Source organism: Agelaius tricolor, unplaced genomic scaffold (assembly GCF_023055355.1).
Source record: "Agelaius tricolor isolate 1412-34295 unplaced genomic scaffold, bAgeTri1.0.p SCAF_138, whole genome shotgun sequence".
In the NCBI taxonomy this organism is placed as follows: Eukaryota; Metazoa; Chordata; class Aves; order Passeriformes; family Icteridae; genus Agelaius; species Agelaius tricolor.
The window spans coordinates 97709-125363 of record NW_027269398.1 but is presented as its reverse complement, the minus strand read 5'-3'; the positions used below and the strand labels follow the sequence as shown (position 1 = coordinate 125363).

Below are 27655 nucleotides of genomic sequence, written 5' to 3'. Positions count from 1 at the left end.
TGTACCAAAATCACCCAAAAATGGCAAAAAAAATCGCCCAAAATGGTGAAAAATGACTTAAAATGAGCAAAAATGCCCCCAAATCGACCCAAAATCCACCAAAAAAGACCCAAAATTTTCCCAAATTGGTGAAAAATGGATAAAAATGACCCAAAATGGCCCCATCCTAAAATGGCTTAAAATGGGTCCAAAATGTCCCAAACAGGCCCAAAATTGACCCAAAATTTGGCAAAATTGCAGAAAATTTTGATTAAAATGCCCCAAAATGGCCCAAAATCCACCCAAAATTGACCGAAATGATCGAAATTTGACCAAAATGGACCCAAATCCAAAATTTTGACCCCAAAATTCTCCCAGAATCGCCTAAAATTGCCTCAAATCCACCCAAAATCCCCCAAAAATTTCCCAGAATTTCCCCAATTCCACTCAAAATTTTCCAAAACCGCCCAAATTTTTACCCAAAATCTCCCCAAATTCCCCCGAAAAATCTCCCAAAAATCCTCCTAAAAATTCACCAAAATTTCTCCCAAAATCTGCAAAATTCTCACCCAAAATTTCCCAAAATCGCCCAAATTTTCACCCCCAAATCTCCCCCAAATTTCCCAAATTCCACCCAAAAACCCCAAATCCACCAAAATTCACCCGAATTTCCCCCAAAATCTCCCAAAGTTGCCCCAAATCCTCCCGGAATTCCTCAAAATCCCCGGGAATTTTCCAAAATCCCCCAAATTTCACCCAAATTTTCCCTAAACCGCAAAATCCTCCCCAATTTCCCCCCCAAAAAACTCCCAAAAATTCCCCTGAAAATTCAGCAAAATTTCCCTTAAAAATTTCCCCAAATCCACCCAAAAGCCCCCAAAATTTCCCCAATTTTTCCCAAAATCGCCCAAATTTTCACTGAAATTCCCCCCAAATTCCCCAATTCCACCCAAAACCTCCAAATCCACCAAAAAAATCCACCAGAATTCCATAAAATTTTTATTTTTTGGGTCCATTTCCACCATTTTAGGCCCAAAGTGGGCGTGGTCTCGCTGAGGGGAGAGGGGGCGTGGTTTCCATCAATGGGCGTGGCCTGGCAGTGGCCCCGCCCACTCCAGCCGCCATTCGTCCACGGCCAGGAGGGGGCGCCTCGTGTCCCAACCCGCGGCCTCCAGTCCTGCAGGGGGCGCCATGACAGTGAGAAACCAAACCGGAAGTGACACCGGAAGTGCCAGACCCGGAAGTGCCATACCCGGAAGTGCTATCCCGGAAGTGCCGACCCGGAAGTGACAAACCCGGATGTGACAGGAGCCCCAAATTTCCACTGAAATTCCCCATTTTAAACATCAAAAAACCCCCAAAAATCCAATTTTAACACCAAAAGAAGCCCCAAAAATTCCCAAAACGCCCTAAAACCATTCCCAAAATTATCAAAACATTTCCCAAAATCCCCAAAAATGTCCCCATTTCTCCTTCGAATATCCCACAAATCCGAGGAGATTCCGCCAAATTTTACCAAATCTGTGATGATTTCACCCCAAAATCCCACGAATTTTATCCAAGTTCACAAAATCCGCCTCATATTCTCCAGATTCTCCTCAAATCCCTCCCAGAATTCCCAAATCCACCCAAAATTCCCCCCAAATTCCGGATTTACAACCCGGAAGTGCAACCGGAAGTGGTGCCATTATAAAACCGGAAGTTACCCGCCGGAAGTGACTTAGGCACATAAAACAAAAACAGGAAGCAGGAAGTAAAAACCGAAATTGAGGCAGGAAGTGACGCAATCACCAGAAAAGGAAGTGAGAACCCCGGAAGTTGTTTGAGTATAAGAAAACAGAACCGGAAGTAGGAAGTGGAACCCGGAAGTGAACCGGAAGTGGCGATTTTTGGGGCACCAACCTCGCAGGAGGGCGGGGCCGAGGTCCCGGAAGAGCCGCGAGGTCTCGGCCAGGACCCCCCAGGGAACCGCGCCCGGCGCTGGGGGAGGGGTCAGACACAAAATGGACAAAATTCCTCAAATTCACCCCAAAATTTACCCGGAGTTCCCAAATTTCCTCCCCCACAAAATTTACCCAGAATTACCAAAATTAGCCCCAAAAATCATCCCAGAATTCCCAAATTCCCAAAACTCCTCCAAATTCTCCCATTTAAACCCCCCAAAATTCCTTGAAAATTCCCAAAATTCCCAAAAATCCCCCAAAATTCCCATTTTAATCGCAGAAAATTCCCTCTCCCAAAAAAATCCCATTTTAACCACAAAAAAATCCCCCAAAAATCCCTCCCAAAATCCCCCTTTAATCCCCCCAAAATATCCCATTTTGACTCCCAAAATTCCTCAGAAAATTCCCCCAAAATTCCCCAAAAATCCCATTTAAACACCCCAAAAATTCCCAAAAGTTAAAAAAAATTCCCCAAGAAATCCCATTTTAACCCTCCAAAATTTCCCAAAAAATTTCCCAAAAATTCCCCCCCAAAAAATCCCATTTTAACCCCGAAAAATTTCCCCCAAAAAATCCCATTTTAACCCCCCAAAAAATTCCCAAAAAATTCCAAAAATTTCCCCCAAAAATCCCATTTTAACCCTCCAAAATTTCCCAAAAAAATTCCCAAAAATTTCCCCCAAAAAATCCCCTTTTAAGCCCCCCAAAAATCCCAAAAAATTCCAAAAAAATCCCCCAAAAAATCCCATTTTAACCCCAAAAAATCCCCCAAAATTCCCATTTAATTCCCCAAACAATCCCATCGTTAACCACCAAAAATCCTCCAAAAAAAATCCCATCTCAACCCCCAAAAATCCCATTTTAACCCCAAAAAATCCCCCAAAAATCCCATTTTAACCCCAAAAAATCCCCAAAAAAATCCCATTTTAACCCTCAAAAAATCCCCCCAAAAATTTCCCCCAAAAAATCCCATTTTAACCCCCCAAAAATTTCCCAAAAAATTCCAAAAATTTCCCCAAAAAATCCCATTTTAACCTTCAGAAAATCCCCAAAAAAATCCCATTTTAACCCCCAAAAAAATTCCCCAAAAAAATCCCATTTTAACCCCGAAAAATTTCCCCAAAAAATTCCCCAAAAAATCCCATTTTAACCCCCCAAAAAATTCCCCAAAAATTCCCCAAAAATTCCCCTAAAAATCCCATTTTAACCCCAAAAATTCCCCCAAAAATCCCATTTTAACCCCAAAAAAATCCCATTTTAACCCCAAAAAATCCCCAAAAAAATCCCAATTTATCCCCCAAAAAATTCCCAAAAAATTCCCAAAAAACCCCCAAAACTCCCATTTAATTCCCCAAACAATCCTGTGGTTAACCACCAAAAATTCTCAAAAAAAAAATCCCATTTCCACTCCCAAAAATCCCATTTTAACCCCCCCAAAAATTCCCAAAAAAATTCCAAAAAATTCCCCAAAAAATCCCATTTTAACCCCAAAAAATCCCCCCAAAAAATCCCATTTTAACCCCAAAAAATCCCCAAAAATTCCTCAAAAAATCTCATTTCAACCCCCAAAAATCCCATTTTAACCCCAAAAAATCCCCCAAAAATCCCATTTTAACCCCCAAAAAAATCCCAAAAAATTCCCCAACGCCTCCAAAACTCCCAAAAATTCCCAAAAATTCCCAAATTTCCCAGAATTCCTCACGGCAGCTCCGGATTTTTCTTTGCAGAGGCTCCAATTTCTGTCCCAGGGGCGTCCCCGGGTCCAGGTTGGGTCCCAGGAGCTGCTCCAGGATCAGGGCCTGGGCACAGCCCAAAATTTGGGATTCAGGGGGGGCCCCGCGGCGCAGCCCCACCCCCACCCAGCCTGGGGAGAGAAAAAAGTTCGGGATCAGCGACATTCCAGAAAAAATTGGGGTGAAAACGGCGAAATTTGGGGAAAAAAGGCGCAAAAATGGTGAAAATCGGAGAAAAAATGGCCCCAAAATAGCACAAAAATCGGAGAAAAAAATGGCCCAAAAATGGCCCAAAAATGGCCCCAAAAATGGCCCAAAAATGGCCCAAAAATTGGAGAAAAAATGGCCCAAAATGGCCCAAAAATGGCCCAAAAATATGAGCAAAAATGGCCCCAAAATGGCGAAAATCTGAGAAAAAATGGCCCAAAAATGGCCCAAAAATGGCCCAAAAATGGACCAAAAATGGGGAAAATCTGAGAAAAAATGGCCCCAAAAATGGCCCCAAAATGGCCCCAAAATGGTGAAAATCTGAGAAAAAATGGCCCAAAAATGGTGAAAATCTGAGAAAAAAAGGCCCAAAAATGGCCCCAAAAATGGCGAAAATGGGAGAAAAAATGGCCCCAAAATGGCCCAAAAATGGGGAAAATTGGAGAAAAAATGGCCCAAAAATGGCCCAAAAATCAGAGAAAAAATGGCCCAAAAATGGCCCAAAAATCTGAGAAAAAATGGCCCCAAAATGGCGAAAATCTGAGAAAAAATGGCCCAAAAATGGCAAAAATTCGTAGAAAAAATGGCCCAAAAATGGCCCAAAAATGGCGAAAATTGGAGAAAAAAATGGCCCAAAATGGCCCAAAAATCTGAGAAAAAATGGCCCCAAAATGGTGAAAATCTGAGGAAAAATGACACAAAAATGGTCCAAAAATGGTCCAAAAATGGCGAAAATCAGAGAAAAAAATGGCCCAAAAATGGGGAAAATCTGAGAAAAAATGGCCCCAAAATGGCCCAAAAATCTGAGAAAAAATGGCTCCAAAATGGCAAAAATTTGCTCCAATTTCACCCAAAAATTGACCCAAAGTTCACCTAAAATTGATTCAAAAATCACCAAAAATTCAGAAAAATTTATAAAAAATTCACAAAAAAATCACCCAAAAAAATCACAAAAAATTGACCCAAAATCCACCCAGAATTCATAAATAATTCACAAAATATTCACACAAAAATTGCCCAAAATCACCCGAAATTCACACAAAAATATCTCAAAATTCACAAAAAAATTCATCCAAAAATCACAAAAAATTCACCAAAAATCACAAAAAATTCACCAAAAATTCACCAAAATTCACTGAAATTTCACAAAATTTTTCCCAACATTTGCCCAAAATTCACCCCCAAATTTTGGGATTTGCCCTAAAAATTTCAGAATTTTTAGGTCCCTTTTTTCCCAAAATTTTTGATTTTCCACCCAGAATTTTTTTGCTTTTTTCCCCCAAATTTTGGAATTTTGGGTCCTTTTTTTCCCCAAAATTTCTATTATTTTCTTTTTTCCCTAAATTTTGGATTTTTTCCTTTTTCCTCACAAAATTTTTCATTTTCTCCCAAAAATTTTGGCTTTTCCACCTGAATTTTGGGATTTTTTTGGGTCTTTTTCCCTCAAATTTTGGAATTCTTGGGTTGCTTTTCCCCCAAAATTTTGGATTTTTTTCCCTTTCCCCCAAATTTTGAATTTTTTTCCCTTTTCCCCCTAAAATTGGGATTTTCCCCCTGAAATTTGGGATTTTCCCCCTGAAATTTGGGATTTTTTTGGTTCATTTCCCCCAAATTTTGGGATTTTTCCACCCAAATTTTGGAATTTCGGGTCCCTTTTTCCCCCAAAATGTTGGGATTTTTTTTTCCTTTTTCCCCCAAATTTTGGGATTTTTTCCCCAATTTTTTTATTTTCCATCCAATTTTGGAATTTTGGGATTTTTTTCCAAAAATTTCGGATTTTTTTTCTTTTTTCCCCACAAAATTTTTCATTTTCTCCCAAAAATTTTGCATTTTCCACCTGAATTTTGGGGCTTTTTTTTGGGTCTCTTTCCCTGAAATTTTGGCATTTTCCTCCCAAATTTTGGAATTTTTTGTGTCCTTTTTCCCCAAAAAATTTTGAATTTTTTTCCCCAAAAAAATTTTGGATTTTCCACCCAAATTATGGAATTTTTTACCACCAAATTTTGGAATTTTGGGTCCCTTTTTATCCCAAAATTTCAGATTTTTTTTCTTTTTTTTTCCCTAAAATTTTGGATTTTTTTTCTTTTCCCCCAAATTTTGAATTTTTTTCCCTTTTCCCCCTAAAATTTGGATTTTCCCCCAAAATTTGGGATTTTCCCCCTGAAATTTGGGATTTTTTTGGTTCATTTCCCCCAAATTTTGGGATTTTTCCACCCAAATTTTGGAATTTTGGGTCCCTTTTTTCCCCAAAATGTTGGAATTTTTTTTCCTTTTTCCCCCAAAATTTTGGGATTTTTTCCCCAATTTTTTTATTTTCCATCCAATTTTGGAATTTTGGGATTTTTTTCCAAAAATTTCTGATTTTTTTCTTTTTTCCCCACAAAATTTTTCATTTTCTCCCAAAAATTTTGCATTTTCCACCTGAATTTTGGGGCTTTTTTTTGGGTCTCTTTCCCTGAAATTTTGGCATTTTCCTCCCAAATTTTGGAATTTTTTGTGTCCTTTTTCCCCAAAAAATTTTGAATTTTTTTCCCCAAAAAAATTTTGGATTTTCCACCCAAATTATGGAATTTTTTACCACCAAATTTTGGAATTTTGGGTCCCTTTTTATCCCAAAATTTCAGATTTTTTTTCTTTTTTTTTCCCTAAAATTTTGGATTTTTTTTCTTTTCCCCCAAATTTTGTCATTTTTTCCCTTTTCCCCCTAAAATTTGGATTTTCCCCCAAAATTTGGGATTTTCCCCCAAAATTTGGGAATTTTTTTCGGTTCATTTCCCCCAAATTTTGGGATTTTTCCACCCAAATTTTGGAATTTTGGGTCCCTTTTTTCCCCAAAATGTTGGAATTTTTTTTTTCCTTTTTCCCCGAAAATTTTGGGATTTTTTCCCCAATTTTTTTATTTTCCATCCAATTTTGGAATTTTGGGATTTTTTTCCAAAAATTTCGGATTTTTTTTCTTTTTTCCCCACAAAATTTTTCATTTTCTCCCAAAAATTCTGCATTTTCCACCTGAATTTTGGGGCTTTTTTTTGGGTCTCTTTCCCTGAAATTTTGGCATTTTCCTCCCAAATTTTGGAATTTTTTGTGTCCTTTTTCCCCAAAAAATTTTGAATTTTTTTCCCCCCCAAAAAAATTTGGATTTTCCACCCAAATTATGGAATTTTTTACCACCAAATTTTGGAATTTTGGGTCTCTTTTTATCCCAAAATTTCAGATTTTTTTTTCTTTTTTTTCCCTAAAATTTTGGATTTTTTTCCTTTTGCCTCCAAATTTTGTCATTTTTTCCCTTTTCCCCCTAAAATTTGGATTTTCCCCCAAAATTTGGGATTTTCCCCCTGAAATTTGGGAATTTTTTGGTTCATTTCCCCCAAATTTTGGGATTTTCCACCCAAATTTTGGAATTTTGGGTCCCTTTTTTCCCCAAAATGTTGGAATTTTTTTTTCCTTTTTCCCCCAAAATTTTGGGATTTTTTCCCCAATTTTTTTATTTTCCATCCAATTTTGGAATTTTGGGATTTTTTTCCAAAAATTTCTGATTTTTTTCTTTTTTCCCCACAAAATTTTTCATTTTCTCCCAAAAATTTTGCATTTTCCACCTGAATTTTGGGGCTTTTTTTTGGGTCTCTTTCCCTGAAATTTTGGCATTTTCCTCCCAAATTTTGGGATTTTTTGTGTCCTTTTTCCCCAAAAAATTTTGAATTTTTTTCCCCCCAAAAAATTTTGGATTTTCCACCCAAATTATGGAATTTTTTCGGTCTTTTACCACCAAATTTTGGAATTTTGGGTCCCTTTTTATCCCAAAATTTCAGATTTTTTTTCTTTTTTTTCCCCAAAATTTTGGATTTTTTTCCTTTTCCCCCCAAATTTTGTCATTTTTTCCCTTTTTTCCCCCAAATTTTGGATTTTTCCCCACCTTGGGAGGGGCGGATGACGATGATGTAATCGGGGCTCCCACATTCCAGAGCCTTCCTCAACTCGGCCTCGCTGAAAAATGGGACAAAAAATCCCAAAATTGGTCAAATTTTAAAAAAAAGCCACAAAATTCCCACAAAATTCCGAAAAATTCCGAAAAATTCCCACAAAATTCAGAAAAATTCCTAAAAATTCCCACAAAATTCCTAAAAATTCCCACAAAATTCCCCAAAATTAAAAAAAAATTCCCCAAAAAATTATTCCCAAAATACTCCCAAAATTCCCTCAAAATTCTCCCAAAAATCCAAAATAATTTCCCCAAAATTCCCAAAAAAATCCCTGAAATTTCTCACAAAATTCCCTCAAAATTCCAAAATAATTTCACCAAAATTCCCACGAAATTCCTCAAAAAATCCCTGAAATTTCTCACAAAATTCCCACAAAATTCCAAAATAATTTTCCCCAAAATTCCCCAAAAAATCCCTGAAATTTCTCACAAAATTCCAAAATAATTTCCCCAAAAAATGCCCCCAAATTCCCAACAAAATCCCCCCAAAAATCCCAAAAATTCCCCCAAAAATTCCAAAAAATTCTCCCAAAATTCCCCCAAAAATCCTCAAATTCTGCACAAAATTCCTACGAAATTCCCCCAAAAAATCCCCAAAACTGCCCAAAAATTACAAAGAAAATCCCAAAATTCCAACAAAATTCCCCCCAAAATCTCCAAATTTACCCCAAAAATCCCCAAATTTACCCCAAATTTTCCCAAAATTCCCTCACCTGCTCACCAGGTGCTCCAGGGGCGCCCCCAGGTGGAGCCGGAGGCGGGACCCGAACCCTGAGGGAGGGAGGGGAGGGGCAATGACGTCATCCGGGCGCGCCCGGTTGATGACGTCATCTGGGTGCGCCAAGGGTGGTGACGTCATCCGGGTGCGCCCAGGTGACCCCGAATCCCCTCCAGGTGACCCCAAATCCTCCCTCAGGTGTGTCCAGGTGACCCCAAATCCCCAAAATCTCCCTCAGGTGACCCCAAATCCCTCCCAGGTGACCCCAGGTGTGCCCAGGTGACCCCAAATCCCCCCCAGGTGACCCCAAATCCCCCCCAGGTGACCCCAAATCCCCAAAAATCCCTCCCAAGTGACCCCAAATCCCCCCCCAGGTGACCCCAAATCCATCAAATCCCTCCCAGGTGACCCCAAATGCCCCAAAATCTCCCTCAGGTGACCCCAAACCCCTCCCAAGTGACCCCAAATCTCCCTCAGGTGACCCCAAATCCCCCCAGGTGACCCCAGGTGTGCCCAGGTGACCCCAAATCCCCCAAATTCCCCCCCAGGTGTCCCCAAATCACCCCCAGGTGATCCCAGGTGTCCCCAAAATCTTCTTCAGGTGACCCTAAACCCCTCCCAGGTCACTTCAGATGTGCCCAGGTGACCCCAAATTCCCCAAAATCTCCCTCAGGTGACCCTAAACCCCCTCCAGGTGACCCCAAATCCCTCCCAGGTCGCCTCAGATGTGTCCAGGTGACCCCAAATCCTCCCCAGGTGACCCCAAATCCCCAAAAATCCCTCCCAAGTGACCCCAAATCCCTCCCAGGTGTGTTCAGGTGATGCCAAATCCCTCCCAGGTCACCCCAAATCCCCCAAAATCACCCCCAGGTGTCCCCAGTCCCCCCCAGGTGTCCCCAAACCCCCCCCAGGTGTCCCCAAATCCTGCCCAGGTGACACTAAACCCCCCCCCAGGTGTCCCCAGGTGACCCCAAACCCCCCCAGGTGTCCCCAATCCCCCCCAGGTGACCCCAAAATCTCCCTCAGGTGACCCCAAAATCTCCCTCAGGTGTGTCCAGGTGACCCCAAATCCCCAAAATCTCCCTCAGGTGACCCCAAAATCTCCCTCAGGTGACCCCAAATTCCTCAAAATCTCCCTCAGGTGACCCCAAGTCCCTCCCAGGTCACCTCAGATGTGTCCAGGTGACCCCAAATCCCCCAAAATCCCCCCCAGGTGTCCCTATACCCCCCCCACGTGACCCCAAATCCCTCCCCAGGTGTGTCCAGGTGACCCCAAATCCCCCAAAATCCCCCCCAGGTGTCCCTGAACCCCCCCAAGGTGACCCCAAACCTCCCCCAGGTGTCCCCTGGTGTGTCCAGGTGACCCCAAATCCCCTCCAGGTGTCCCCAGGTTCCCCCAAATCCCCCCCAGGTGTGTTCAGATGACCCCAAATCCCTCCCAGGTGACCCCAAATTCCCCAAAATCTCCCCCAGGTGTCCCCAAATCACCCCCAGGTGACCCCAAACCCCCCCAGATGACCCCAAATCCTCCCCAGGTGTCCCCAGGTGACCCCAAAATCTCCCCCAGGTGTCCCCAAATCCACCCCCAGGTGTCCCCAAACCCCCCCCAGGTGTTCCCAGGTGTGCCCAGGTGACCCCAAATCCCCCAAAATCCCCCCCAGGTGTCCCCAAATCCCCCCCAGGTGACCCCAAATCCCCCAAAATCACCCCCAGGTGTCCCCAAATCCCTCCCAAGTGACCCCAAATCCTGCCCAGGTGACACCAAACCCCCCCAGGTGACCCCAAAATCTCCCACAGGTGACCCCAAATCCCTCCCAGGTGTCCCCAGGTGTGTCCAGGTGACCCCAAACCCCCCCAGGTGTCCCCAAATTCCCCAAAAATCCCTCCCAAGTGACCCCAAATCCCTCCCAGGTGTGTTCAGGTGATGCCAAATCCCTCCCAGGTCACCCCAAATTCCCCAAAATCTCCCTCAGGTGACCCCAAATCCCTCCCAGGTGACCCCAAATCCCTCCCAGGTGTCCCCAAATCCCCCCCAGGTGACCCCAAATCCCCCAAAATCACCCCCAGGTGTCCCCAGTCCCCCCAAGGTGTCCCCAAACCCTGACCAGGTGACCCCAAAATCTCCCTCAGGTGTTTCCAGGTGACCCCAAAATCTCCCTCAGGTGTTTCCAGGTGACCCCAAATCCCCCAAAATCCCCCCCAGGTGACCCCAAATCCCTCAAATCCTTCCCAGGTGACCCCAAAATCCCCCCCAGGTGACCCCAAACCCCCCCAGGTGTCCCCAGACCCCCCCAGGTGACCCCAAACCCCCCCAGGTGTCCCCAAATTCCCCAAAATCTCCCCCAGGTGTCCCCAGGTGTCCCCAGGTGCCCTCACCTGGCAGCAGCGGCTCCCTGGGATTCACCTGCTCGGGCCTCGGCACCTCCAGCTTGACCCCGCCCGTTCCCGTCCAAGCCACGCCCCTTTCCCCTTTAGCCCCGCCCCCTCGCAGGGCCCAGCCAATGGCGAGGCGGAGGCGGGGCCTGTTCAGGGAGGTGAAGTTGAGGGAGCCAATGGCGGCCAGGTTGGAGCCCAGGTGAGCGGCCATGAGGAGAACCAGGGTGGCCCAGGTGAGCCTGGACAGGCGAGGGGGCGTGGCCAAGAGGATGGACACGCCCACTTGTTATTAGGCCACGCCCGCGTAGGAATAAGCCACGCCCACCTCAACTGGGAGGGCCCAAACTTCAAATTGGCCACGCCCACATCACCCAGACCGCCCCCGGTGAGGGGCGTGGCCAAGTGAGAGTGGACACGCCCACTTGTTAATAGGCCACGCCCACTTACAAATAAACCACACCCACCTCGCCTGAAACACCTTCAGCTCCTTTAGCCCCGCCCCCTTTCCCCAAGCCCTTCCCCATTCCCAATTAACCCCTTTAAGCCCCTCCCCTTTAAGCCCCGCCCACTCTTGAGTCAGTCTCGTTTAAGCTCCTCCCACTCCCAAGCCCCTGCCCTTTAAGGCCCTCCCATTCCCCTTTAAGCCCCTCCCACTTCCCCACCCCATTTGAAGCCCCACCCCTTTTCAATCTTAGGCCACGCCCCTTTCTCCCAAAGCCACACTCACCACTTGAAGCTCCTCCCCTTTTAAGCCACGCCCCTTTCCCTTTAATTAGGGAATTCCCCCTTTTAATTAGGCCCCGCCCCACCCCTCTTAAGCCCCGCCCCTTCTCCCTTTGGCCCCGCCCCCTTGTGCACATACATTGGATAGGCCCCCCCTTTATGCCCCACCCCCTTTAAGCCCCGCCCCTTACCATGGCCGCCCGTCCAATAGTGGGAGGAGCAACAGCGACAGCAACAGCCCCGCCCCGTTCACCAGCGTCTCCTGCCCAGTACAAACCAGTACAGACCAGTATAAACCAGTACAGACCAGTATAAACCAGTACAGACCAGTATAAACCAGTACAAACCAGTATGGACCAGTATGGACCAGTATAAACCAGTATAAACCAGTATAAACCAGTCCCTCCCAGTCCTGCCTGGCTGCTGTCCTTGGCGGCCATCTTGGATTGCGTTATTTGGCGGCCATCTTGGATTGCTAGCTCACTGACCACTCTAAACCAGTATAAACCAGTATGGACCAGTATGGACCAGTATGGACCCTCCCAGTGCGCTCCCAGTCCAAACCAGTGCTCCCAGTCCCACCCGGCTGCTGTCCTTGGCGGCCATCTTGGATTGCGTTATTTGGCCGCCATCTTGGATTGCGTTATTTGGCCGCCATTTTGGATTGCTAGCTCACTGACCACTCCAAACCAGTATAAACCAGTATAAACCAGTAAAAACCCATCCCAGTCCCCTCCCAGTGCCCTCCCAGTCCAAACCAGTGCTCCCAGTCCCACCTGGCTGCTGTCCTTGGCGGCCACGTCGGCCACGTTGTCCCTCCGGGCCTGGTGCACGGCCAAGGCCGCCCTGGTGGCGCCGCCGGCCACGCCCACCACGCACTGCGACCAGTACAGACCAGTATGAACCAGTATGGACCGGCATAAACTGGTTTAAACCAGTTTAAATGGAAAAAAAATTGGTATAAACCAGTATAGACCAGTATAAACCAATATAATCCTGAATAAACTGGTTTAAAAGGAAAAAAATGGTATAAACCAGTATGGACCAGTATAAACCAGTATGGACCAGTATAAACCAGTACGGACCAGTATAAACCAGTATGGACCAGTATAAACCAGTACGGACCAGTATAAACCAGTATACAGACATTTAGGTCTTAGACTGACTCCCAGTCCCTCCCAGTATAAACCAGTAACCTCCCAGTCCCCTCCCAGTTCTCTCCCAGTTCATTCCAGTCCATCCCAGTATAAACCAGTCCATCCCAATTCCCTCCCAGTCCCTCCCAGTCCCTCCCAGTATAAACCAGTAACCTCCCAGTCCATCCCATTTCCCTCCCAGTTCCCTCCCAGTCCATCCCAATTCCCTCCCAGTCCCTCCCAGTTCCTCCCAGTTCCCTCCCAGTCCCTCCCAGTTTGTCCCAGTTCCCTCCCAGTCCCTCCCAGTCCAACCCAGTTCCATCCCAGTTCCCTCCCAGTTCCCTCCCAGTCCATCCCAGTTCCCTCCCAGTTTGTCCCAGTCCCTCCCAGTTCCCTCCCAGTTCCCTCCCAGTCCCACCCTGGCCGCAGCCGCCATGACCAGGAGGGCGGGGCCAAGGCTCAGCCAATGGGGAGCGAGGATTTCCAGCACCAGGGCGACGTCATTGAGAAGATCCGCCACGAACCTGGGAGGGGAGGGGGAGAGGGGCGGGGCTTGCCCTTATTTGGAGTTGTGGGCGTGGCCTGCCCATATATGGCCGTGGAAGGGATCTGGCGCCATATATGGTGAGGGGCGGGGCTTAGGTGGGAGTGGCCATATATGGAAAAAAGGGGGAGGGATTGAGGGTGGGGCTTGATGCCATATATGGGGAGGGTGGGGGCGTGGCCTGTCCATATATGGCAAAGGGGGGGTGGAGCTTAAGCTCTGCTGCCATATATGGCAAAAAGGGGTGGGGCTTAAGAATGTGAACCTATTACCATATATGGAAAAGGGGCGTGGCTTACGATCTGTATAATATACAGTGATGGGGTGGAGCTTGAGATCTGCTGCCATATATGGAAAGAAGGGGCGGGGCTTAGGAATGTAACCAATAACCATATATGGAAAGGGGGTGTGGCTTAGAATATGTGACATATATGGCAAAGGGGGTGGAGCTTAAGCTCTGCTACCATATATGGTGAGGAAGGGGTGGGGCTTCAGGTTGACGTCCAATTACCATATATGGAAAGGGGGCGTGGCTTAGGCTCTGTGCAATTTACGGCAAAGGGGCGGGGCTTAAGCTCTGCTGCCATATATGGCAAGGATGGGGCGGGGCTTAAGAATGGCAACCTATTACCATATAAGGAAATTGGGTGTGGCTTACGCTCAGCGCCATATATGGCAAAGGGGGTGGAGCTTAAGCTCTGCACCCATATATAGCAAGGAAGGGGCGGGGCTTAAAGATGGCGACCTACTACCCTATATGGAAAAGGGGCGTGGCTTAGGGTCACTGCCAAATATGGCAAAAGGGGGTGGAGCTTAAACTCTGAATCCATATATAGCAAGGAAGGGGCGGGCCTTAAAGATGGAGGCCTATTACCATATATGGAAAAGGGGTGTGGCTTAGGCGCAGCACCCTATATGGCAAAAGGGGTGGAGCTTAAGCTCTGCTTCCATATATGGAAAAGGGGGGCGTGGCTTAGAGACAGTGCCATATACGGGAAAAGGGGGTGGGGCTTGGGTGGGCGTGGCCTTATGTGGGAAAAAGGGGCGGGGCCTCACCGCCATTGCTTGGCCTCGCAGTCCAGGTGGCTCCTGGGGGAGGGAAACCAGTATGGACCAGTATGGACCAGTATGGACCAGTATAGACCAGTATGGACCAGTATAGACCAGTATGGACCAGTATGGACCAGTATAAACCAGTATAAACCAGTATGGACCAGTATGGACCAGTACGGACCAGTATAAACCAGTATGGACCAGTATAAACCAGTATGGACCAGGTGGGGCCTCCCAGTAACTCCCAGTAATGTCCCCCAGTCCCTCCCAGTTTCTCCCAGTATAAACCAGTTCCCTCCCAGTCCCTCCCAGTATAAACCAGTTTATCCCAGTTTATCCCAGTTTCTCCCAGTTCCCTCCCAGCCCATTCCCAGTTTGTCCCAGTCCATTCCCAATCACCTCCCAGTCCCTCCCAGTATAAACCAGTTTATCCCAGTTTATCCCAGTATAAACCAGTTCCTCCCAGTTTATCCCAGTTTATCCCAGTCCATACCAGTTCCTCCCAGTTTATCCCAGTATAAACCAGTTCCTCCCAGTTGATTCCCAGTCCCCTCCCAGTATGGACCAGTGGCATCCCAGTTTGTCCCAGTTTGTTCCAGTCCCCTCCCAGTCCATTCCCAGTTTATCCCAGTTCATTCCCAGTTTATCCCAGTCCATTCCCAATCCCCTCCCAGTCCCTCCCAGTACAAACCAGTTCCTCCCAGTTTATCCCAGTATAAACCAGTTCCTCCCAGTTGATTCCCAATCCCCTCCCAGTTCGTCCCAGTTTCTCCCAGTTCCCTCCCAGTCCATTCCCAATCCCCTCCCAGTCCCTCCCAGTATAAACCAGTTTATCCCAGTTTATCCCAGTTCCTCCCAGTTCATCCCAGTTTGTCACAGTCCCCTCCCAGTTCCTCCCAGTTTCTCCCAGTTCATTCCCAATCCCCTCCCAGTCCCTCCCAGTATAAACCAGTTCATCCCAGTATAAACCAGTTCCTCCTAGTTCATTCCCAATCCCCTCCCAGTCCCTCCCAGTATAAACCAGTTCACCCCAGTTTATCCCAGTTTCTCCCGGTTCCCTCCCAGTTCCTCCCAGTTTGTCCCAGTTTATCCCAATCTCCTCCCAGTCCCTCCCAGTATAAACCAGTTCATCCCAGTATAAACCAGTTCCCTCCCAGTATAAACCAGTATAAACCAGTTTGTCCCAGTCTCACCCTTGCAGCCACACGAAGCCGATCCTGGTGAGGATCCCGACCCCGTCTGAGGGAGAAATTGGGGAATTCTGGGAATTTTGGGAATTCTGGGATGGAAATTTGGGAATTTGGGGAATTTTGGGATCGAAATTTGGGAAATTTTGGGACGAAATTCCCGGAATTCTGGGAATTTTGGGAGGGAATTTTGGGAATTTTAGGAGGAATTTTGGGTGGGAATTTTGGGAATTTTAGGAGGAATTTTGGAATGGAATTTGGGGATTTTGGGGTGGCATTTTTGGGGATTTTGGGGTGGAATTTTTGGGGATTTTGGGATGGAATTTTGGGATGGAATTTCTGGATTTCTGGGAATTTTGAGAATGAAATTCGGGAAAGAAATTTGGGAATTTTTGGGGAATTTTGGGGAATTTTTGGGGGATTTTTTTGGGGATTTTTTGGGGAATTTTTTGAGGAATTTTTGGGGAATTTTTTGAGGAATGTTTGGGGAATTTTGGGGAATTTTTTTGGGGGGGATTTTGGGGGGAAATTTGGGGAATTTTGGGGGAATTTTTTTGGGAAATTTTGGGTAATTTTTTGAGAAATTTTGGGGAATTTTTGGGGGAATTTGGGGGAATTTTTTGGGATTTTTTTGGGAATTTTTTGGGAATTTTTGTGAATTTTTTGGGGGAATTTTGGGGAAATTTTTAGGGAATTTTTGGGGATTTTTTTGAGGAATTTTTGGGGAATTTTTAGGGAATTTTCGGGGGAATTTTTTTGGAATTTTTGGGGAATTTTTTGGGGAATTTTTGGGGGATTTTTTGGGGAATTTTTGGGAGTTTTTGGGGACTTTTTGGGCATTTTTTTGGGAATTTTTGGGGAATTTTTTGGGGAATTTTTGGCGGAATTTTTGGCGGAATTTTGGGGAATTTTTTGGGAAATTTTGGGGAATGTTTGGGAATTTTTTTGGGAATTTTGGGGAACTTTTGGGGAAGTTTTTGGGGAATTTTATGGGGAATTTTTAGGGGAATTTTTGGGAATTTTTTGGGGAATTTTGGGGGAATTTTGGGGAATTTTTTTGGGAAGTTTCGGGAATTTTTGGGGAATTTTTTGGGGAAGTTTGGGGAATTTTTGGGGGAATTTTTGGGGAACTTTAGGGGAATTTTGGGAAATTTTCGGGGAAGTTTTTGGGGGAATTTTTGGAAATTTTTTCGGGATTTTTTGGAAATTTTTAGCAGAATTTTTGGGAATTTTTGGCGGAATTTTGGGGAATTTTTGGGGGAATTTTTTTGGGAATTTTTGGGGGATTTTTTGGGAATTTTTGGAGAATTTTTGTGGAATTTTTGGGGGAATTTTGGGGAATTTTTTTGGAATTTTTTTGGGATTTTTGGGGAATTTTTTTGGGGAAATTTTTGGAATTTTTTGGGAATTTTTGGGAATTTTTAGGGAATTTTTTTGGGGGTGTCCCCACCTCGGATCAGCCAGGTCAGAGCGGCCCCGGTGACGGAGGCGGAGCCGTCGCCGACCCCGACGGCCTCGAGCACGGCCCGGGCAGAGAGAGAGGAACAGAGAGAGGAGCAGAGGGCCTGGAAAACCAGTAGGGACCAGTATAAACCAGTATGGACCAGTATGGACCAGTATGGACCAGTATAAACCAGTATGGACCAGTATAAACCAAAAAAACCCCATAAAAATCCATAAAAATCCATAGAAACCAGTACGGACCAGTATGGACCAGTATAAACCAGTACGGACCAGTATAAACCAGTATAAAACAGTCCAAACCAGTCCAAACCAGTACCTGCAGCCCGTCCCAGTCCATTCCCAGTATAAACCAGTATAAACCAGTCCAAACCAGTACAAACCAGTCCATTCCCAGTCCAAACCAGTATAAACCAGTACAAACCAGTATAAACCAGTACCTGCAGCCCATCCCAGTCCATTCCCAGTCCATTCCCAGTAAAAACCAGTACAAACCAGTATAAACCAGTCCCTGCAGCCCATCCCAGTCCATTCCCAGTCCCTCCCAGTATAAACCAGTACAAACCAGTCCAAACCAGTCCAAACCAGTCCAAACCAGTATAAACCAGTACCTCCAGCCCATCCCAGTCCATTCCCAGTCCCTCCCAGTTCCTCCCAGTCCAAACCAGTCCAAACCAGTACAAACCAGTCCAAACCAGTATAAACCAGTACAAACCAGTCCAAACCAGTATAAACCAGTACAAACCAGTCCAAACCAGTACCTGCAGCCCATCCCAGTCCATTCCCAGTATAAACCAGTACAAACCAGTCCCTCCCAGTATAAACCAGTATAAACCAGTACCTGCAGGCCGTCCCAGTCCATTCCCAGTCCAAACCAGTCCCTCCCAGTCCAAACCAGTCCATTCCCAGTCCCTCCCAGTATAAACCAGTACAAACCAGTATAAACCAGTACAAACCAGTACCTGCAGCCCATCCCAGTCCATTCCCAATATAAACCAGTATAAACCAGTACAAACCAGTCCCTGCAGCCCATCCCAGCCCATCCCAGCCCATCCCAGCCCATCCCAGTCCATTCCCAGTCCAAACCAGCATAAACCAGTACAAACCAGTACAAACCAGTCCAAACCAGTACCTGCAGCCCATCCCAGCACTGGTAGGCGCCGTAGTCGGGGCTGACGCTCTCGGGGAAGCCCTGGGGCAGCAGCAGCCGCTGGGAATTCCCAAAATTCCCCAAAATTCCCCAAAATTCCCGGAAAATTTGGGGGGAAAAAGAGGAAAAGGTCAATGGGGGAGGGGAAAGGAAATTCCTAAAAATTCCCCAAAAAATTCCCCCAAAAAATTCCCAAAAAATTCCCCCAAAAAATTCACAAAAATTCCCAAAAAATTCCCCAAAAATTCCCCCCCAAAAATTCCCCAAAAATTCCCTAAAAAATTCCCTAAAAATTCCCAAAAAATTCCCAAAAATTCCCAAAAAATTCCCAAAAATTCCCTAAAAATTCCCTAAAAATTCCCCCAAAATTCCCCAAAATTCCCCAAAAAATTCCCCCAAAAAATTCCCCAAAAAATTCCCTAAAAATTCCCAAAAAATTCCCCAAAAAATTCCCCCAAAAAATTCCCTAAAAAATTCCCCCAAAAAATTCCCCAAAAATTCCCCAAAAATTCCCAAAAAATACCGCAAAAAATTCCCTAAAAATTCCCCAAAAAATTCCCCAAAATTCCCAAAAAATTCCCCAAAAAATTCCCTAAAAATTCCCCAAAAAATTCCCCAAAAAATTCCCTAAAAATTCCCTAAAAAATTCCCCAAAATTGGTAAAAAATCCATAAAATTCCCCAAAAAATTCCCTAAAAATTCCCCGAAAAATTCCCTAAAAATTCCCCAAAAAATTCCCCAAAAATTCCCCAAAAAATTCCCAAAAAATTCCCAAAAAATTCCCCAAAAAATTCCCCAAAATTGGTAAAAAATCCATAAAATTGCCCAAAAAAAATCCCACAAAATTTAAAAAAAGAAACCAAAAAATTGGCAAAAAAATTCGCAAAAGTTCCTGAAAAAATCCCCAAAAATTCTCCCCCAAATTCCCAAAAAATTCCCCCCAAAATTCCCCAAAAAATTCCCCCAAAAAATTCCCCAAAAAATTCCCCAAAAAATTCCCTAAAAATTCCCCAAAAAATTCCCCAAAAAATTCCCCAAAAATTCCCCTAAAAATTCCCCAAAAATTCCCCTAAAAATTCCCCAAAAATTCCCTAAAAATTCCCCAAAAATTCCCCAAAAATTCCCTAAAAAATTCCCTAAAAATTCCCCAAAAATTCCCTAAAAATTCCCTAAAAATTCCCCAAAAATTCCCTAAAAATTCCGCAAAAATTCCCCAAAAATTCCCCAAAAAATTCCCCAAAAATTCCCAAAAAATTCCCCAAAAAATTCCCTAAAAATTCCCCAAAAAATTCCCCAAAATTCCCCAAAAATTCCCCCCAAAAAATTCCCCAAAAAATTCCCCAAAAATTCCCAAAAAATTCCCTAAAAATTCCCCAAAAAATTCCCCAAAATTCCCCAAAAATTCCCCCCAAAAAATTCCCCAAAAAATTCCCCAAAAATTCCCAAAAAATTCCCTAAAAATTCCCCAAAAAATTCCCCAAAATTCCCAAAAAATTCCCCAAAAAATTCCCTAAAAATTCCCCAAAAATTCCCCAAAAAATTCCCAAAAAATTCCCCAAAAATTCCCAAAAAATTCGGAAAAAAATCCCCCAAAATTCACCCCAAAATCTCAAAAAAATCCCCCCAAAAATAAAAAAATCCCCAAAAATTAGAAAAAATTCCCTAAAAATTCCCTAAAAATTCCCCCAAAAATTCCCCAAAATTGGTAAAAAATCCATAAAATTCCCCAAAAAATTCCCCAAAAAATTCCCAAAAAATTCCCCAAAAAATTCCCTAAAAATCCCCCCAAAAAATTCCCCAAAAAATCCCCCCAAAAAATTCCCCAAAAAATTCCCCAAAAATTCCCTAAAAATTCCCAAAAAATTCCCAAAAATTCCCAAAAAAATTCCCCAAAAAATTCCCTAAAAATTCCCAAAAAATTCCCTAAAAATTCCCTAAAAATTCCCAAAAATTCCCCAAAAAATTCCCCAAAAAATTCCCTAAAAAATTCCCCAAAATTGGTAAAAAATCCATAAAATTCCCCCAAAAATTCCCTAAAAATTCCCCAAAAAATTCCCCAAAAATTCCCCAAAAAATTCCCAAAAAATTCCCCAAAAAATTCCCCAAAATTGGTAAAAAATCCATAAAATTCCCCAAAAAATTCCCTAAAAATCCCCCCAAAAAATTCCCCAAAAAATTCCCCCAAAATTCCCAAAAAATTCCAAAAAAATTCCCTAAAAAATTCCCCCAAAAATTCCCCAAAAATTCCCCAAAAATTCCCTAAAAAATTCCCAAAAAATTCCCAAAAAAATTCCCTAAAAATTCCCAAAAAATTCCCAAAAATTCCCAAAAAATTCCCCAAAAATTCCCCAAAAATTCCCAAAAAATTCCCTAAAAAATTCCCTAAAAATTCCCAAAAAATTCCCCAAAATTGGTAAAAAATCCAAAAAATTGCCCCAAAAAATCCCTCAAAATTTAAAAAAAGAACCAAAAAATTGGCAAAAAAATTCACAAAAATTCTTGAAAAATCCCCCAAAAATTCCTGAAAAAATCCCAAAAAATTCCCCCCAAAATTCCCCAAAAATTCAGAAAAAATCCCACAAAAATAAAAAAAAATCCCCCCAAAATTCCCCCCAAAATTCCCCCCAAAAATCAGAAAAAAATCCCTAAAAAATTAAAAAAAAAGAACCAAAAAGTTTGCAAAAAAATTTGCAAAAAATTCCCGAAAAATCCCCAAAAAATTCCTGAAACATTCCCAAAAAATTCCCCCGAAAATTCCCAAAAAATTCGGAAAAAATCCCCCCAAAATCCCACAAAAAATTTTAAAAAAATCCCCCAAAATTCTCCCCAAAATCTCAAAAATTTCCCCCCAAAAATTAAAAAAAATCCCCCAAAATTCCCCCCAAAAATCAGAAAAAAATCCCTAAAAAATTAAAAAAAAAGAACCAAAAAATTGGCAAAAAAATTTGCAAAAAATTCCCGAAAAATTCCCAAAAAATTCCTGAAAAATTCCCAAAAAAACGAAAAAAAATCCCAGAAAAATTCCACAAAAATTAAAAAAGAATTCCCCCCAAAATTCACCCCAAAATCCCCCAAAATTCCCCCCAAAAATTTAAAAAAATCCCCCAAAATTTTCCCCCAAAAATCCCCAAATTTTTTTTAAATTCCCCCAAAAATTCCCCATAAAAATTCCCAAAAAAATTCCCAAAAAATTCCCCAAAATTCCCAAATCCCCCCCAAACTTCCCAAACCCCCAAAGTTCCCAAAATTCCCAAAATTTTGGGGAAATTTTGGGATTTTTTTGGGATTTTCTCACCGTGGCCGCTCGGCGCAGCCGCTCCCGAGGGTTCCCCTGGGCCTGGGGAACCTCCAGGGAACCCCAAAAACTGCGGCACAAAACCGGGGCTGGAAAATGGGGAAAAAAGGGGAAATTTTAGGAAAAACTTGGAAAAAAATTAAGGAAAATTTGGGCAAAAATTGGGGAAAAATTTGGGAAAAATTGGGCAAAAAATGGGGAAAAAATGGCAAAAATTAGGCGAAAAAATTTGAATTTTTTTGCATTTTTTGGTGATTTTTTAGGAATTTTTTTGGTGATTTTTGGAGAATTTTAATTGAGAATTTTTTGGGATTTTTTGGGGATTTTTTAAAATTTTTGGGGAATTTTTTGGAATTTTTTGGGGGAAAAATTGGAATTTTTTTGGTTTTTTAAGTTTTTTTTCTGAATTTTTGTGGAATTTTTTGGGATATTTTGGGGGATTTTTAATGGGAATTTTTGGGGAATTTTTGGGGATTTTTTGGGATTTTTTAGGGATTTTTTGGAATTTTTTAGGGATTTTTTAGGGGGAAATTTGGGGATTTTTGGTCCCCCTGGGCCTGGGAAACCTCCAGGGAACCCCAAAAACTGCGGCACAAAACCGGGGCTGGAAAATGGGGAAAAAAGGGGAAATTTTAGGAAAAACTTGGAAAAAAATTAAGGAAAATTTGGGGAAAAATTGGGGAAAATTTGGGAAAAAATTGGGGAAAATTTGGGAAAAAATTGGTGAAAAAATTTGAATTTTTTTGCATTTTTTGGTGATTTTTTAGGAATTTTTTTTCAATTTTTGGAGAATTTTTATTGAGAATTTTTTGGGATTTTTGGGGGAATTTTTTTAAATTTTGGGGAATTTTTTGGAATTTTTTTGGAATTTTTTTGGAGGGATTTTTGAGAAAAATTGGATTTTTTTGGGGTTTTTAAAGGGTTTTTTCTGATTTTTTGTTGAATTTTTTGGGGATTTTTTGGGGAATTTTTTAGGGGAAATATTTGGGATCTTTGGGGAAAAAATGAAAATTTTGGGTGATTTTTTGGGGGAATTTTGTGGGGATTTTTGGCCACTTTTTTGTGATTTTTGGGGATTTTTTGGAGAATTTTTTGAGAATTTTTATTGGGATTTTTGGTGATTTTTTGGGAATTTTGTGAGATTTTTTATTGGGATTTTTTGGGGATTTTTTTTTATTTTTGGGGAATTTTTTGGAAATTTTTTGGGGGATTTTTGGGGAAAAATTGGATTTTTGAGGAGTTTTTTGGGAAATTTTTGGAGAATTTTTATTGGGAATTTTTGGTGATTTTTTGTGATTTTTGGGGAATATTTTTTTAATTTTTGGGGAAATTTTTGGGAATTTTTTGGGGGGAATGTTCTTAATTTTTGGACTTTTTAATGAATTTTTTACAATTTTTTTGGAATTTTTTGGGGAAAAAATTGGATTTTTGGGGGATTTTTTGGTGATTTTTAAGGAATTTTTGGGGACTTTTTCGTGGGTTTTTTTGAGAATTTTTATTGGGAGATTATTGGGGAATTTTTTTTTATTTTTGTGGTAAAAATTTATTTTTTGGGCATTTTTTGGTGATTTTTTGGGGATTTTTTCTTTATTTTTTAGCGACTTTTTGTGATTTTTGAGAATTTTTGGGGGATTTTTTTATTACTTTGGGAATTTTGGGGTTTTTTGGGGATTTCTGAGGATTTTTTAAAAATTTTGGAGATTTTTTGGGGGAAATTTTAGGGATTTTGGGGGAGTTTTTGTGATTTTTGGGGGAAATTTTGGGCATTTTTCTGAGGAATTTTTGGGATGATTTTGATTTTTTAAGGATTTTCTGAGTGATTTTTTAGGGATTTTTAGAAAATATTTTGCGATTTTTTTGGAGGATTTTTGTGTTTAATTTTGGAGAATTTTGGGGGGAATTTTGGGGGGATTATTTTAGGAATTTTGAGGATTTTTTGCGAATTATTTGGGATTTTTTGCAAGACTTTTTGAGTGATTTTTTTTATTTTGGGTTTTTTTTGCGGCTTTTTATGGGGTTTTTTTGGGGGCGGATTTTTTTGGGGAAGTTTTAGGGAAATTTTGGGGATTTTTTTCTGATTTTTGGGGCATTTTTTGTGATTTTGGGGGAAATTTGCGGTTTTCGCGACCGATTTTGGGTGAATTTGAGGCGATTTTGGAAATCTCGGGGTCGATTTTCGATAATTTTGGGCTGCCCGATTCGATTTTTGGGGTCTCCAGGACGATTTTGCGCGATTTTGGGGCATTTTTGGGCGATTTTGGGGCATTTTTGGGCGATTTTGGGGCATTTTTGGGTCTCCCCCCCTTCCCCCGTTACCCTCTGGCGGCGGCTTCATTGGCACTTCCGGTCTCGGCACTTCCGGCTTCCGGTGTTTCTATGGTAACTGAAGGAGCCGCTCTGGCCACGCCTCTTCCGCCTCTCTATGGTCACGGCGGAGCCGCTCCGGCCGCGAGGCCTCCGGAACTCGATGGTAACGCAAGAAAATGACCCAAAACCGCCAAAACCCCCAAAACCCCCAAATTTCGCCCCAAACCCAAAATTTTTTCAAATCCCACCCAAAATTCCCCAAATCCTGAATTTTCCGCCCACATTTTTGGGATTTTTGGGGTCCTCCGTGGCCCAAATTCCCTTTAAATCCCCCCTCTCGCCAAAAATTCCAAAATTTAACCCCAAAAATCCCAAATTCTCCCCCAAAAATTCCGGAATTGCCCCAAAAATTCGGGAATTGCCCCAAATTTCCTCCGATTTCTAAAATTTTACCCCAAATTCCACTGAATTACCCCAAAGTGAACCCTGAGTGACCTCAGGACCCCCTCAAATGACCCCAAATCGCCCCAAAGTGACCCCAAGTGACCCCTGAGTGACCCCAACCCCCCCAAATGACCCCAAGATGACCCCGAGTGACCTCAAATCCCCCCAGAGTGACCCCAAAATGACCCCAAGTAACCCTGAGTGACCCCAGGACTCCCAAAATGACCCCAAGACCCCCAAATGACCTCAAGTGACCCCCGGCTGACCCCTGAATGACCCCTGCCCGGCCCCTCCCCCACAGACTCCACTGGTCTCCATGGCAACGGTTCCGAGCGATTTTATTGGCTGGGGAAAAGGGGGCGGGGCCACAGAGAGAGGTCAAAGGTCAAGGATGGACAAAGAGAAGGGGGTCAAAGGGTGGGGGTGGACATTGAGTGACCAATGAGTGACCAGGGGTGGCCAAAATGACCCGGGGTCACTTTGGGGTGGCCTTAGAGTGACCAATGGTGGCCTTGGAGTGACCAATGGTGGCCTTGGAGTGGCCAATGGTGGCCTTGGAGTGACCAGGGGTCACTTTGGGGTGGCCTGGGGTGGTCAGTGGTCACTTTGAGGTGGTCAAGGGTCACTTTGGGATGGACAAAGGGAGTCAAGGGTGGCCTGGGGTGGTCACAGAGTGACCACAGATGGTCAGAAATGGTCATTGGTCACCAAAAGATGGACACCGGTGACCACAGGTGGTCATTGGTGGTTGTGGTCACCAAAGGATGGACATTGGATGACCATAAATGGTCATTGGTCACCAAGAATGACCACAGATGACCATGGGTGGTCATTCGTGGCCGTGGTCACCAAGGATGGACATTGGATGACCATGAGTGGTCATTGGTCACCAAGAATGACCACAGATGACCACAGATGACCACAGGTGGTCATTGGTGGCTGTGGTCACCAAGAATGACCATAAATGACCATGGGTGACTGCAGATGACCACAAATGACCATGGGTGGTCATTGGTGGCTATGGTCAACAAAAAATGGACATTGGATGACCATAAATGGTCATTGGTCACCAAGAATGACCCCAGCTGACCACAGGTGACCAGAGCTCAGCTGATGTAGACGCGGTGGAAGTCGTGGTCACCAAAGATGGACATTGGATGACCATGAGTGGTCATTGGTCACCAAGAATGACCCCAGATGGCCATAGGTGGTCACTGGTGGCTGTGGTCACTGAGGATGGACATTGGATGACCATAAAGGGTCACTGGTCACCAAGAATGACCACAGATGACCACAGATGACCATGGATGGTCATAGGTGGCTGTGGTCACCAAAGATGGACACTGAATGACCATAAATGGTCATTGGTCACCAAGGATGGACATAAATGACCACAGATGACCATGAGTGGTCACTGGTGGCCGTGGTCACCAACGATGGACATTGGATGACCATGAGTGGTCATTGGTGGCTGTGGTCACCAAGGATGGACATTGGATGACCATAAATGGTCATTGGTGGTCATTGGTCACCAAGGATGGACATTGGATGACCATGGATGGTCATTGATGGCTGTGGTCACCAAGGATGGACATTGGATGACCATAGGTGGCTGCGGTCACCAAGAATGACCACAGATGACCACAGGTGACCACAGCTGACTGCAGATGACCACAAATGACCATGGGTGGTCACTGGTGGCCATGGTCACCAAGGATGGACATTGGATGACCATAAATGGTCATTGGTGGTTATTGGTCACCAAGGATGGACATTGGATGACCATAGGTGGTCACTGGTGGCCATGGTCACCAAAGATAGACATTGAATGACCATAAATGGTCACAGGTCACCAAATTATGGACATTGGATGACCATGGGTGGTCATTGGTCACCAAGAATGACCACAGATGACCACAGATGAACATGGATGGTCATAGGTGGCTGTGGTCACCAAAGATGGACATTGGATGACCACAGGTGGTCATCGGTGGCCGTGGTCACAAAAAATGGACATTGGATGACCATGGGTGGTCATTGGTGGCCGTGGTCACCAAGAATGACCATAAATGACCATGGGTGACTGCAGATGACCACAAATGACCATAGGTGGTCATTGGTGGCCGTGGTCACCAAGGATGGACACTGAATGACCATAAATGGTCATTGGTCACCAAGGATGGACATAAATGACCACAGATGACCATGAGTGGTCACTGGTGGCCGTGGTCACCAAGGATGGACATTGGATGACCATAGGTGGCCGCGGTCACCAAGAATGACCACAGATGACCACAGATGACCACAGGTGGTCATTGGTGGCTGTGGTCACCAAGAACCACCATAAATGACCATAAATGACCACAGATGACCACAAATGACCACAGGTGGTCATTAGTGGCCGTGGTCACCAAGGATGGACATTGGATGACCATAAATGGTCATTGGTGGTCATTGGTCACCAAGGATGGACATTGGATGACCATAAATGGTCATAAGTCACCAAAAGATGAACATTGGATGACCATGGGTGGTCATTGGTGGCTGTGGTCACCAAGAATAACCATAAATGACCATGGGTGACTGCAGATGACCACAAATGACCATAGATGGTCACTGGTGGCCGTGGTCACCAGAAGATGGACATTGGATGACCATAAATGGTCATAAGTCACCAAAAGATGAACACTGGATGACCATGGGTGGTCATTGGTGGCTGTGGTCACCAAGAATGACCATAAATGACCACAGATGACCATGGGTGGTCACTGGTGGCCGTGGTCACCAACGATGGACATTGGATGACCATGAGTGGTCATTGGTGGTCATTGGTCACCAAGGATAGACATTGGATGACCATGGGTGGTCATTGGTCACCAAGAATGACCACAGATGACCACAGATGACCATGGGTGGTCATTGGTGGCTGTGGTCACCAAGGATGGACACTGGATGACCATAAATGGTCACTGGTCACCAAGAATGACCCCAGCTGGCCACCAGGAATGACCAGAGCTCAGCTGATGTAGACGCGGTGGAAGTCGTGGGCGCCGAAGGCCGCGTTGCACTTGGGGCACTTCCTCTGGCGCGTGTCGTAGCGGCTCTTGACGCACTCGAAGCAGAAGACGTGGAAGCACTTGGTCAGCACCGCGTCCTTCTTGCGCGCGTTGCAGCACGGGCACGTCAGCCGGGCCTGGCCGGAGGGGGAAGAGCGGTCAGCGAGGGTCATGGGGGTGGTTGAGGGTCAGTGGAGGTTGTTGTGGGTTGTTAGAGGTCAATGGTGGTCAAGCAAGGTCAAGAAAGGTCATTAATGGTCAGCCAAGGTTGTCAATGGTCAACCAAGGTCAAGAAAGGTCATTAATGGTCAGCCAAGGTTGTCAATGGTCAACCAAGGTCAAGAAAGGTCATTAATGGTCAGCC

At 44.1% G+C, this 27655-nt stretch overlaps 2 protein-coding genes and 1 long non-coding RNA gene across 16 annotated transcripts in view; 1 reads left to right on the top strand and 2 right to left on the bottom strand.

The window, feature by feature from the left end:
• Positions 1-965: 965 nt before the first annotated feature.
• RUSF1 (RUS family member 1) lies at positions 966-23888 on the bottom strand. 2 transcript variants are annotated; one of them, XM_071420394.1, is made up of 15 exons: positions 23801-23887; positions 21485-21573; positions 18172-18249; positions 17029-17143; positions 15585-15630; positions 14395-14427; positions 13213-13318; positions 12435-12536; positions 11850-11920; positions 10936-11174; positions 8555-8612; positions 7776-7846; positions 3625-3786; positions 1882-1959; positions 966-1156 (listed from the first exon to the last, which is right to left on the bottom strand). In XM_071420394.1, exons 1-15 carry the CDS (start codon positions 23817-23819, stop codon positions 1059-1061), a joined length of 1365 nt encoding a protein of 454 aa, XP_071276495.1. In that variant the 5' UTR covers positions 23820-23887; the 3' UTR covers positions 966-1058. The 2 variants fall into 2 exon arrangements, with proteins under 2 accessions (XP_071276495.1, XP_071276496.1); XM_071420395.1 differs by lacking the exon at positions 1882-1959 and having other exon boundaries at positions 23801-23888.
• A 668-nt stretch (positions 23889-24556) lies between these two features.
• Positions 24557-27655, bottom strand: part of LOC139586776 (E3 ubiquitin-protein ligase BRE1B-like) — a 60458-nt gene continuing 57359 nt past the window's right edge. Inside the window, 2 exon segments of the mRNA XM_071420398.1 lie at positions 24557-25160; positions 27228-27428. Coding sequence (XP_071276499.1) covers positions 27252-27428 — 177 coding nt within the window. The 3' untranslated portion in view covers positions 24557-25160; positions 27228-27251.
• Positions 24986-27256, top strand: LOC139586777 (uncharacterized). Of its 13 annotated transcripts, XR_011677980.1 has the most exons (7): positions 24986-25110; positions 25161-25239; positions 25341-25402; positions 25443-25843; positions 25883-25982; positions 26176-26494; positions 26544-27256. It is a non-coding gene; the product is annotated as an uncharacterized lncRNA (long non-coding RNA). The 13 variants fall into 13 exon arrangements; XR_011677982.1 differs by lacking the exon at positions 25341-25402; XR_011677979.1 differs by having other exon boundaries at positions 25161-25402.

Excerpts from the sequence above, each read along its gene's own strand:
- RUSF1 (XM_071420394.1), bottom strand. Across the intron at positions 13,319-14,394 it reads TGCGAGGCCAAGCAATGGCG|GTTCGTGGCGGATCTTCTCA; the intron begins GTGAGGCCCCGC and ends CTCCCCTCCCAG. Across the intron at positions 1,157-1,881 it reads CGGCCCCGCCCTCCTGCGAG|GACTGGAGGCCGCGGGTTGG; the intron begins GTTGGTGCCCCA and ends CGCCCCCTGCAG.